This window comes from Equus przewalskii, chromosome 17, assembly GCF_037783145.1.
Source record: "Equus przewalskii isolate Varuska chromosome 17, EquPr2, whole genome shotgun sequence".
Lineage (NCBI taxonomy): Eukaryota > Metazoa > Chordata > Mammalia > Perissodactyla > Equidae > Equus > Equus przewalskii.
In genome coordinates, this window is record NC_091847.1 from 42,183,475 (window position 1) to 42,197,185 (window position 13,711).

Below are 13,711 nucleotides of genomic sequence, written 5' to 3' on the forward strand. Positions count from 1 at the left end.
TGCAACTCATGGCTAATCTGATCATATCAATTAGAAATGCCCCCAATATGAGTGGCATTTCTTCTTTCAAAATGAATGATTAAGAGGGCCTTTTGAAGAGCTTTTGAGAAGTAGCAGGTTTATGTCAAAGAGATAAATGGATGAGACCATTCAGTAAATGTTACATAGATTCTTACCAAAAAATAAAGTCATGAGAAAACTATCTGTCTCTTCCAGTTCCAAATGTTTCTTTTCATCAACCTCATCTTCATCACCATTGTCACCACTCTCATCACTATCATCTTCTAGGACTGCAAACTTCTTTTCTTTCTCATCATTATAGAAAGTTTCAAGGTGGTTGTATGCATCAATCATTCGGATTGTGTCATTAATTTGTAGGGCTTCATTGTACTTTCTCAAATGTTCTGCACAAACACGGTCTTTGCGATTTCCTTCTTTTGCAGCTATGAAAGAATATATTACGTATAGTGAGATAACGATCAAACACACTCCCTAAAATTATGCTGTGGACTTGAACATGTTTATGATACTGACCCCAGAACAGGCTTTATCTTGTTTTTGAGATGGGCAAGTTAACACGCAAAATGTTTCATGGGCTCTAAAAGGGGGCAAGTTTTCTGACTCCTAGATTTGCTGCTTGAGTTCTGCATCAGCAAGAACACATACCTGATCCATGCTGACTCAGAGGAATGGCATGAAAAACATATTAGTTGAGTTTGTGATTGGTGATAGAACTGTTAATATTTATCTTAATATCTTAAATACACAATAAGTGAAATACTGGAAATAGAGAGAAAATGGATGAACTGATGCTTCTTTCCTTAGAAAAGGAATTAGAACATTTATCCTTTTCCTACTCAGAAAAGAGCAATCCCATTTGATGTTAAATTGACTTTCAGTTTGCTTGGCAATATGTGATATAGTCATCTGAAATCTTGGCACAAACATGGAATAAACTGTTAGGTCAAAACTCAAGTTACCTTTTTTTTCCATTTTAATGGCCCATTGTTCATAGGGTTGAGTTCCAAAATCTGGCATTGGATTCATTTGGCAAAAAGTTTGAATCCTTGTCATTATTTCCACAAGTTTGTCTTTAAATGGATCCTAAAAATAAATTATACACTTATTCTCACATGTTTATATTGTTAACGGAATCACATTATCTTTGTGAAAATAATTTCCACGTTATAAAAAATTTGACTTAGAATCTTTGTCTAGACAAAGTAGCCAGTTAATCTCTGATCATCTCTTTGTACATTTATTTTTTTATTAGTTTCTTTTATACCTCTACTCTCAAACCACATTCACACAAACACTGTGAACCCCTTCTGAAATTTCCAATTTAAAAATTTTACAAAAGTAAAATTAATGAATGATATAAACCTGGAATGTTAATAGTCACTTTTAAAAAAATATTAAAGTAATGCCACAATTATTTAGAAAGCTTGCAATCTAATCTAAGAAATATTCCTCTTTGAAGAATGGTTTCAGTATGATTTCTACCAAAATAAAAGTTAAGCGTTAGAGTTTTGAAAAAAGTCAGAAACAGAAGAGTGCATACTACATGATTTCATTCATCCAAAGTTCAAAATCAGTCAAAACCCAGCTTCGATGTTAGAAGTCAGGATAGTGTCTGTCTTTGGGGGATGGTCACTGGAAGGGGGAAGGAGGGGCTCTGGAGTGCTGGAAATGTTCTGTCTGTTGATGTGGATTTTGGTTACATAGGCGTGTTCAGTTTATGAAAATTCAGCAATCTGTATACTTACAAATTTGTACTCTTCTGTATATGTGTTATACTTATTAAAAGCATACCAAAAGTTAAATAAGTTAAAAAGTAGGATGGCAGATTCTTTTTAAAAAATATCTGAGACTGTTGTGTTTGGTTTTTTTAATGAGTATCAGAAGAAACATGCATTTAAACTTGTCAAGTAAACCTGAACAAGTAACACAAAGTGAAGGAAAATAAAGCATATTCAAACGTGCTAGTTCAGCTGAAATGGACATTACTTTTTTCAAAATTTCAGGAAAGATCTATGGAAGTTGGCCACTAACATTGGTTTAGTGCCCACCACATTTCAAACACAACTATTACTCATTACACATATTTAATATCATTTAATCCTAGCATCTTTTTGAGGTAGATTTTCAACGATCACACTTATTATCAAGTACATACAGATAAAATTTATCACGCTCTTAAAATTTTACGAACAAAAGTATCAACATAATGCACTGGTAATAATGTTCAAACTAACTCTCAGTTGCAGTTTTTATAGACTGTAGTTAACATATTCCTTGCAGGGGCCAGCCCCACAGCCGAGTGGTTGAGTTCGCTCTCTCTGCTTTGGTGACCTGAAGTTCGTCGGTTCAGATCCTGGGCGTGGACCTACACACCGCTCATCCACTCATCAAGCCATGCTGTGGCGGCATCCCACATAGAAGAACTAGAATGACTTACAACTAGGATATACAACTATGTATTGGGGCATTGGAGAGAGAAAAAAAAGAGGAAGATTGGCAATGGATGTCAGCTCAGGGCCAATCTTCCTCACCAAAAAGAAATGCACACCTTAGGAGGAAAAAATATTCCTTGCAAAAGCACCATTAAAGTAAATATTTCATGTCTTTACCATGTCAGTAATTTCCTAAGAAAGTAAATATGCAAATCAGGTAGGATTCCCATTATCATTGACAACTGTAATCTGGTAACAACAAAATGGCTCTGTGGAATGTCAGAAAATCAATCCTGGAATTCACCCAGAAAGTAAAAGAAGGATAAAACAATCTATGGTAACACCCCTAGCTTAGCTGTACAACCCTCCCCACCCTTACCCTCCAAGGCTCCTATGCAGTCAACCAATTACTGAGCTACTCTTCATATAAACCAGAAGACTAAAAGCAGGATGAAAGAGAGAATTCACAGTAGTGCTCTGCTGCCTAATATCAATTAAAAAAAATAAAACTGTAACTTCTTTGCTAAAAATTTAAAATAATATTGTTTAGATGGTTGGTATAAAACAATCTTTGCATCTTTCAGTTGAGTATGGTATCACCAATCAACTAAATATAAAATTTTAAGCACATACTTCTCTCGTGTCATCTGCGATAGCAAACTTTTTGCATGGCTCCTTTATTTGATCTTTGAGTTGATCAATATTTTCTTTCACAGTTTTAATGACAGAGGCATCAAGATTGGCACATATCTGGAAAAGAGACAATTCTCAATTTTCAAATAATTACTTTTCCCTTTCAATTGATTCAATGTAGAATTCTTTTTCATGTAAGAAATAAGTACCGGGACTTGCTAAATATAACATTTTAGTATTGCTTTACTGTGGATCTGATTAACCAATAACATTTATCCTGATAGAGTAAAAAGGAGCTTCTAAATAAAATTGGTGGATACTTCCAGAAAAGAAATGTATTTATTTTCATTTCCTAAATTCCATTTTCCAGCTGGAAAAGCTGACATGGAAAGAGTACAGCAAATTGCAGAGATCAGCAGAGAATGGTTGAGATGACCATATTACATGAGGCATTTTAAGGGTCACCTGACATCCCTGGATCAGATTGCCACCCTCTTCTACACATAAAGAGGACAATGCAAAGCTAGGAGCAGCTGAAGTTCACGTGCCTGGATCTAGAGTGGAGTTAGTCCTTAATCCCAGTAATAAATTGTATCTTGGAACCAAAATCTTTGTCTACTCTGCATGATTTTTACTGAATTTGACTTAAAGAAAGGGCCTTAAAATATGAATGCAATTGCCTTGGTGCCAACACACTTCTTGGGTTACTCTGAATTCATTTAACACTAGGGACCAACAACAGTACTTTATGTGGTGTTATCATTTGGGGGCAGTTGACAAGTAATACATCTTTAAGTAAAGATCCTCATATCTCCATTTTCCCATTTAATTTGAATTTCCCAGCATATGAGAATCACACGGAACAAAAAAGACGCACAGATGCAATTTTGAAACTCATGGAGTAAGTACAAAAATTAGAAACTTTCATAGTTTACACATATTTCCATGTCACATAGATCAAGTTTAACAATAGGGGTAAATATTTTTAAAGAAGATATTTCATTTGTCCCATTTTTCATTAATTATATTTGTTCTCTATAAATTTTGTGATATTGTTCTGTGGCACAGTTATTTATTAAGGCATATTACTGTTCCGTAGAAGATTGAGTGTATTATTTTAACTAAAGCAAAGAGATTTCATTTCATTGATGATCTCTGAATATCCTTTTATGTACTCCATGGCAATTGGACCCAATCTTACTGAAAAAGCCCAAATAGCACTGGCATTTGTTTTAGCTTTGGTTGTTTTGGTTATACATAAGGTTAATGACTTACTTTTAAAATGTGTTCTTCAGCTTTGGCTTGCTTGGTGGCTCCTCCAACACCAGGTGAAGCTGTTAGTCCCAGTATTTGAGGTAAGGGAATCACTGGTTTGTTTTCTTTCTTGAGTCGATTGTTTTTCAACTTCTGTTTCAAATAACGCCTCATGATGTTATTATAGACTGCTTCTTTGTTGGTGTGATGGCATTCATCAATGATGATGAGGGAAAAGTCTTAAAAGAAAATTCAGATGGTTCATTTGTCCATATCAGCAAGGTCAGTAAAAAAAAGCACCTTTAACCTAGTCAGTTAAGCTCTATGGGGAGGTTCTTTCTTGGGCAGAATACTGGCACAGCACTCTTCCACTTTTTAAGAGGGAAATGTAACTATGGTAGTCACCTGTACATACAGAAATTCATGTATATCAATCACAAAACTATCCCTGTTAGATATTATCTCCATTTAATAGATGAGTTTCAGAAAGTTTATAGATTTAAAAAGTGTTATGGGATGGAATTCAAACCCTGGCTTATTGCCAAAACTCTCAGGATTATACTTTTGTTCTTCAATAAAATATTTAAGTTAGTAAACTTTAATTTTTATTATATCAAATGAAAACCATACTATTTACAGAGGGATAATTTTGCTTTGTTTTATCATTGCATTTAATTATTATTATTATTTATACTTCTTTCCCTTACTCTCTCCTACCTTCTCTTCCCACCCCCCACCAAATAGAAAGGACTGTGTTTTTAGTCTATGGAGAAGAAGGCAGATCTAACAGGATCCATTAGCATATAAAAAGAACTTGTCAGTACCTACAAATAAGAAGTAAATGCAAAGCCCAGTGAGTGCTTGATTTAATAATGCTATTCTTACACAAAATAAAGTGATCTAATTAAAAACTTATTAAATTTTTTGTCTGTTTCTTTCTCCAAGGAAGTAGAAGGATTTAAATGAAAACTGAAGCAATGAAAGACAATCTAAACCAAAGCTAATCTTTTTTATTGACATTTTAAAAATTACTTAACTAATACAGCCTCTTAACAATTATTAATATTATTACTAATTCTTCTTTTTGCAAATATAAACACTTCGACCAACCTGACAACACGACACCAGCATCTTCTCCTTTTTCTGAGTTTAAAAGAGAGTTTTCAAGGATTTGAGCTGTACTGATAATAACATCATGGGATTTGACAACTTCTGGAAATGATATTTTCAATTGAGTATCACCGCTTAATCTAGTAATACGATACCATTTCTTCAAAAACGGATTGAACTCTTTGCGGAAGAGTTGTTCAACTAACGGTACCTTTAAAAACAGCAAAATTAAAAAAAAGAAAGAGAGCGTGGTCAAAGCAAAAGGAATATTGATCAAAGGTCTACTATGTGTCAAGCATTATCAGAGGTGTCTACATTATCAGTTAATTAGGCATAACAGTCTATCCATCATTCCATTCATTCATCTGTCAATAAGCGTTTATTGAATGCCTATTAGGCGTAGACATCGTGTCTGGGACACAAAGATGTTTAAGATATGGTCGACAACTTTCAGGAACTCAGTCTACCTGAGCACATAGACCAAGACTGAACAAAACAAAACAAATTATTATAACACAACGTAGTAATTCTCCCATAGAAACATACAAAGTGACGGCAAAGAGGAAAAAACAACTGACTGCTCAAGAGAAGGGTTTAGAAGGATTTTTAATCTTGTAAACTGCAAAGAGATAAATTGAAACCAAGGCTGGATAAGAAATAAATTTTGAATTTGTAGAGCAGGGCTGGGCTGTAAATGGCTGTGAACATCAAATAGAGTATTTGAAATTTTGTATAACAGTTCATAGGACCCTTGTGAACTGTGTTGCAGAGTTGATTTATGCTTGTTGTTTGTTTTGGGATAGAGCTAGAGGCAACATGCCTAAAGAAGGGGAGGGAGCAGAGAACCAAAAGTGAGGAAGCAGGGGACTGCTTAGGAGAATGGCTGTGAGGTGAAGGAGTGGGCTACTGGAATAGCTTTGGTGGCTGAGAAAGAACAAAACAGCTAACCGGTTTGGCAAAAGCAGTGGAAAGTCTTTCAGAGGCAACTAGCACTGTCAAGTGACAGTGTGTTGGTGTTGAGGTGCCTTGACCTGATGGGCAATTCTTAGTATCTTCACATTCGCCAACAGGTCAAAATGCAAATCTTTGTGAGGACTCTGACCTGAAAGATCATCACCCTAGAGGTGGAACCAGTGATACCATGGAGAATGTGAAGGCCAAGATCCAGGATGAAAAAGGCATCCTCCTTAGCCAGCAAATGCTCATCTTTGCAGGCAAGCAACTGGAAGGTGGCCTCACTCTTTCTGACTACAACCTTGAGAAAGTCAACCCTGCACCTGGTCCTCTGTCCGAGGGGTACTATTAACTTCTTCAGTCTTGCTTTCATAGTGCCCAATGATTGCATTACCCTGTACTCTTGCCATTTGCCCCAATTTAAGTTTAGAAATTACCAGTTTCAGTAATAGCTGAACCTGTTTAAAATGGTTTTGTCACATGGTAGCAAAAATAAACGAAAGAAAAAGAGTCCTTTGTAGCTGAGTCTCTGTATGTCATAGTGTCTGCTGAAGTTGGCTGAGTTGACATCTCAATGCTACACGTTACCAGACATTCACAATACCTCCTGATTAGGGGAAAGGAATAAGCAGGCCATCTTGAAGGTCATATCCTAGAAGAATTCATGCAATGAAAGCCCAGGGGTGTACAGTATTGGCAAACAGAGAGTTGGCAGGAAGAGTTTCAAGAGCAAGTATCAAAGAATATGCATTATATTCCTCATAATGTAATTCCCTGATAATGTGATCAGTGATTACCCTTCCACTGGTCTGCAGGGCATGTGTTATTCATCAGTTTACTTGAGGTGAGCCCCACTTATGCGTAAAATGAAGGTTGACTGATCCCTGTGAATGAGGAGAACGGTGTATGAAGAACATTGCTTTGTTTTATTATTTAGCAGAAATAGTGAAGTCATCTAAGAATGAATGGGGGGGGGGGGGCAGGGGGGTTGTAAAATCGAATTCAAGAAGTCCAAGGAAGCAAAGTGGAGTTAAAATGAATAACTAAGTTTGGTAAGTGAAAGAAAATAACACAGGGTGGAAAAAATAAGGAGAGAAACTTTGTTAGTGCTCTTTTTTTCCAAAGTGAAGTCTCTAGTCTACCTGCCATGAGATCACTTGAGAGATTTGGAAAACGCATACTCCTTCGCCTCACTCAAGAACTACCAAATCTGGGCAAATTCTCTGGGGACAAAGTCTTGAAACGTGCACTGTTATGAAGCTTCCCATGTGAAGTTAAGTCTTTACAATTTGAGAACCACAGCTCTTGTCTCTCTGCCACAAAGTGGTTTCTGATTCATTTGTCTAGAATTGTTCTTTTCATTCCACTTAAATAGGAATACAGAAATAGAACAAAAATCCTAAAATTTGTATGGGAACATAAAAGACCAGAAATAGCCAAAGCCATCTTGAGAAAGAGGAACAAAGCTGGAGGCATCAAGATTCCTGATTTCAAGCTATATTACAAAGCTATAGAAGTTAAAAGAGTATGGTATTGGTATAAAAACAGACACAAAGATCAATGGAACACAATAGAAAGCCCAGAATTAAACCCATGCATATATAGTCAATTAATTTATGACAAAAGAGCTAAGAATATACAATGGGGAGAGGATAGTCTCTTCAATAAATCATTTGGGGAAAACTGGACAGCCACATGAAAAAGAATGAAACTGGGCCACTATCTTACAACATACAAAAAAGCTAACTCAAAATGGATTGAAGACTCGAATGTAAGATCTTACATCATAAAACTCACAGGAGAAAACATAGGTAGTAAGCTCTTTGACAAAGGTCTTGGCAACGATTTTTTTAATCTGACACGAAAAGCACAAGCAACAAAAGCAAAAACAAACAAGTAGGGCTATATCAAACTAAAAAGCTTCTGCACAGCAAGAAAACCATCAAGAAAATGAAAAAATCCACTGAATGGAAGAAAATATTTGCAAATCATATATCTGATAAGGGGCTAATATCCAAAATATATAAAGAACTCACACAACTCAATAACAAAAAAACAAGCAGTCTGATTAAAAAACAGGAAGAAGATCTGAGTAGATATTTTTCTAAAGAAGACATACAGGTAGCCAACAGGTACATGAAAAGGTGTTCTATATCATTTGTCATCAGGGAAATGCAAATCAAAACCACAATGAGATATCACCTCACATCTGTTAGAATGGCTATTATCAAAAAGACTAGAAATAACAAGTGTTGGTGAGGATGTGGAGAAAAGGGAACACTTGTGCACTGTTGGTGGGAATGTAAACTGGTATAGCCACATGGAAAACAGTAAGGCAGTTCCTTGAGAAATTAAAAATAGAACTACCATATGATCTAGCAATTCCACTTGTGGGTATGTATTCAAACAAAACAAAAACACCAATTCAAAAAGATACATGCACCCCCATGTTCACTGCAGTATTATTTACAATAACCAAGAATATGGAAACAACCTAAGTGTCCATCAATAGAGGAATGGATAAAGAATTGTCAGAAATAATATTCTAACAATAGAATATTATTCAGCTACAAAAAAGAATGAAATCTTGCCATTTGTGACAACATGGATGGGCCTCAAGGGCATTATGCTAAGTGAAATAAGTCAGACAGAGAAAGACAAATACTGTATGATCTCTTTTATATGTGGAATCTAACTTTTTTTAAAGTTTAAAAAACTAAGTCATAGATACAGAGAAGAAATTGGAGGTTGCCAGAGCTGGGGGGTGGGAGGTGGGAGAAATGAGTGAACCGTTTTCTGTTTGTTTCAGTTTAAACAAACTGAATAATAATACAAAAGATACAGGAAATAATCTGAGAAAGAACTCAGGAAGAAAGATTTTGAGAAAGAGAAAAGAAATTAAATTTAGTGGAAAGAGAGGGCACGATCCAGAGGAAAGTCAGCTCTGAAAACAACTACTCCAACCACTTGCTTATTGTGTGACTTTAGACAAGTTACTTAGTGATCCCAATCATCTCAATTTCCACATTAATAAAATGGGGATAATGTTAATTTATGACAGAGCTGTTGTGAAAATTAAGTGAAATAGAGGTTAACATACTGCCAGTACTCAGAAAACTTCCCTGCTACTTCACCTGTCCTTTTTTTCTAGCAGTAGAGTCTGGGAACAAGAGACGATCAGTTAACTTCAGAGGAAAAGGGTTCAAGCCTCAGCTCTGCTGCTTATCGGCTAGATGATCCCTGACAGGCCAGAGTCTCAGTTTTCTGATGGATAAAAAGGGGATAGTCACGGTTACCTCATGGAGTAGCTGTGTGGATTTAATGGGATCCAATAAAAAGAATTGATAGTATATTGTAAAATGTAATACAATATTAATTATTATATTATTAATACACATCTTTCATTTCCTAGACTGAAGATCCTTGAGGACGGGCTCTGCATTGGATTTGTCTTTAAATCCCCTCAGGTTGCTGAATGATTTAAGAATCTCTATACCGTGGAGTGACATGGCAACCTGAGGTTCTGCCCATAAAGGGTGAGTCAAGATCTTCCAAAGAAGCAGCACTTCTGATCTACAGAATGAAAAGAAGTTGTCACAGGAGGTAGCAAGTGTAGGAAACCCTGATACTCACTCTGGGTGGTGCTGACTCCCTAGTGAAGGACACAGAGAAAGCCAGATGCAAGTGTGACATGGCTAATTGGGAGGTGTGTGGTCCTCTTGGAATCTTTTCCTGAGATGTGACAGAGTGCCTGCCAAGACTAATCAAACCCAACTGTACCCACTTCTGCTGAATCATATGGGGCTGCATTACAGCATCTGAAGGAACCTGGGATTCATCTCTCGTGATGTTGAAGCCCTAGATAGGAAATAGAAAGTCTGGGAACACAGGTGGTGTTTTCATTTCTCCTTGCATTTGAAGGCAATAATTTTGGAAACAATGGAGGAAGGGAGATGAAAGTAAATGGTGTTAGGGAATAGGATTTCTCTTTTCTAGATCAAAGGTTATAATACCTTGCTATGGGGCTAAACACAGAATGCAGGTTGTGTAGACTTACGGAGCCAGAGATTCTTAACTCAATCAAAAAGAATTAAAGCTGAAATTACCTTAACATTCAAAGAAATGGGATAATAAAGTAAACAATTATGACATAGATGAAGAACTAGTGGAGGGATTTCTAGTAATTCTTAGGGAAAAATAACAGGAAAGCAGGTCAGGAATTAAAGTCATGTCTTGAAATGTCTATGCAATAATGCAAAGAATATGAATAATTAATGAGGATAATTTAACATTTAAACATGGCTATAAATGTGGACTAATAGATTCATCTAGATGCAATGGGATGAAAGATTTGTGACTAGAATATAGCATCAAGAGGAGAAGGAGTTATCATAGAAAGGAAGATGCATTAGACTCATAAAAACATGAGACCTGAAATGATCAATCAACATGAAGAAAGAAACATAAGTATTTATATTTAGGCTCAAAATTTAACTCCACAAAAATCACTCAAGAAAGTTCTAGTTTAACAGATTTTCAAATGAAAAGAACCTGAAGCTTTTTAGCTCATGGCAAGCTCCACGTGAGTCTGTGGGTGCCAACTACCAACACTGGTGACAAAGGCAAACCCAGTCATAGGTTAAGTGTCACATCTCCTTTCTCCTACACTGCACTGATAAGACTATATCTGTAGTATCTTGTCCAACTCTGGACACTGTGTTTTAAGAGGGTTCTGGATAAATGTCTGGAAATGTAGGAGTACTTAGGATGATGGAAAGTCTGGAAACCACGTTATATGAAGAAGAGTTAAAGGAACTCGGAATATTTATCCCATAGAACAAGAAGAAAAATATCTTAGGCGCCACATGATGCTGCCTTCTCTATGTGAAGGGCTATCATAAAGCAAGAGAATTAAGACTTATTCTGTACCATCACAGAGGAAAGAACTCTAACCAATGAGTGTGGTTTCCAGAGAAACAGATTTTGGAAAATACGTGAAGGGTTTTCTAACAGTGTCAGTTGTTCAAAGAATGGATCGAGCTGTCTTGTTAGAAGGGAGACCTCCTTGATATTAGAAGTTACTCAGCAGAGGTGACAGAACCACTCCGCAGTGGAGGAAAGCTGGATCTTGAGGGCTTCTTTCAACTGTAATATACTATGATGCTGTGACCTGATAGGGAAAGTAAAGGAAGCAGATGAATAAAAAATAACTCCTAGGTTTTGAGGCTACTTGCTTTGGAGGAGTGATAAAGAGAGAGAGAGAAACAGCGGAGAGCCTTCTGGGTGAGTAGATGATGAGGCTGAGTTTGAGGATATACCAGAATATTCAAATGGTATCAAGAATGTCTGCTTAGGTGGTTTTGAATTCAGTTAATTTTGTTCTTTTTCTGGACCTGACATTTAAGACCCTATTCACTGGTGAAAGAATTCCATTTCATTAGTTGTGAAGGCGAGGAGAAAGGAGTGGGAGAAAAACCTAATATTTACTGAGTCATTCCTAGATTAAATAGATTATCTAGTTTAAACTTCAGAACAACTGTATTGGATAGTATTATTTTGTTCATTTTGCAGATGAGGAAACTAAAGTGAGAGATGTTAGTAATTTGTCCAAAGTCAAAGTACTGGTAGGTAGAAATATTAATCAAAGCTATAACTGTTTTATTACAAAAGATAATGTCCTTAATAAAGGGAATATGTGAAAGGCTATGGACAAATAAATTCTGATGGTATCACCATTATCACAAGAGAAGTAATAGTGGGCATACAAGTCTAAAGGAGAGGTCTTCAGACTCACTAGATACATACTAAATGACTACATGATGGAAGTCATTCAGATCATGAATTCTGAGTACATTTCTTTAGTACTGAAAAGCAAGTTGCAACTAAATCTTTTAGCGTAATAGAAACCCAAAAAATATAGGACAGTTGTGTAATCTATTACTATATTTTCTGTAACGGAATAGAAGAGAATCTACTTACCACAGGTAAAGGAAAAAAGACTGTTTCTGGTCATGGAAAAGTATATTCAATTTTACTCCATAAAATGGTAAAGATTAACACCCCGAATTCAGAAATTTATAAATTAATAAACTCTCATTTATCTTAATAAAGCTCAAATAACGAGATTTTGTTTTACAGAGAAGGAGATTTATACCTGTTTATGAAGATTGGCCTTCAAATACCCCAAGATATGAATTAGTAAAGAAAAAACATAGTTGCATTTAATGTAACTGATACATATATCTTTACGATATATATATATTATATATACTGATATATGTAATCTTGAAAGTTAGTTATCTATTTTTCTATTTAACTAGATATAGATCAGCCAAATATTCACTTAATTTTCTCTTTATCTTCAAATCAAACTATATATATTCTAGATAAAGAATATTTGCCACCTTTGACTACAGGTCAATGGTTAAAGATACTCTGACAATATTTGATCCTAGATTCCAGTGATATTTTGAAATCATTTATGTTTACAAGCAATGATAACTTAAATTAGTAGCAGTTAACCTTAAAGAATATCTGGGTAAATATACTCTTTATACCTAAGTTACAGTTGTTTGATTTAATGTTTTGGTTTTATGGAAAAATTTGCTTTAAAGGCTAATAACTTAGATATTACATATAACTGGAAAAGCAAAGATTTAAAATAAAATAAATTACTTATTTTGACATTACTTCTAATTAAACTAAATCTGTGTGATCCATTGCTCCAAATGTCATTATACAAAAGCTTCAGAATGCTAAAATGAAAATAGCATTATATGATGCGCCTTTTGAATACCTTATTGACAAGGACTATAACTTTTCCAGGTTCGGATGTTTCTTTCTTCTTGTCCAAGTGATCCTTGGTAACGTAAACAGCCACCCTGGTTTTCCCGCTCCCTGTGGGGAGGCATATAATGACGTTCTTCCCCTCCAAGGCTGGTTGGGCAACTTCCATTTGGTAAGGCCTGAGATGCAGTTCTGGCTCAGGGGATGCTCTTTCTGCCACATTCTCTTCATCTGAAGGAAGTTAAAAGGAAGAAAAGTAAGGGAATGGACAACAACGTAACTGAGACTAGAAAGCCTGAAACTCTACATAAGCCTCTTGTGGTTTAAATTACTTTTCACGTGTGGTCCAAACCAATCCATTTTCTATTTTCTGCACCCAAAGTGTGTCAGCTCTCTGTTTGCATTTGCAGGATACAGCCCAGTTGGTCTATCATGGAAGTGGCCTGGGGCGTAAGGGTGCAGAAGGAGTGAATTAACAGGGTAGAAGACTGGGAGGGGGCAACATGGGGGAGTCTTCACAG

At 35.9% G+C, this 13,711-nt stretch overlaps 1 protein-coding gene across 1 annotated transcript in view; it reads right to left on the bottom strand.

Annotated features, from left to right (window-relative positions):
• IFIH1 (interferon induced with helicase C domain 1) overlaps window positions 1-13,711 on the bottom strand; it is a 52,078-nt gene that overhangs the window by 9,303 nt on the left and 29,064 nt on the right. Inside the window, exons 5-10 of the mRNA XM_070581424.1 lie at window positions 13,201-13,421; window positions 5,451-5,661; window positions 4,362-4,579; window positions 3,087-3,203; window positions 981-1,104; window positions 177-443 (exon numbers count right to left, since the gene is read on the bottom strand). Coding sequence (XP_070437525.1) covers window positions 177-443; window positions 981-1,104; window positions 3,087-3,203; window positions 4,362-4,579; window positions 5,451-5,661; window positions 13,201-13,421 — 1,158 coding nt within the window. The remainder of the gene's footprint in view (window positions 1-176; window positions 444-980; window positions 1,105-3,086; window positions 3,204-4,361; window positions 4,580-5,450; window positions 5,662-13,200; window positions 13,422-13,711) is intronic.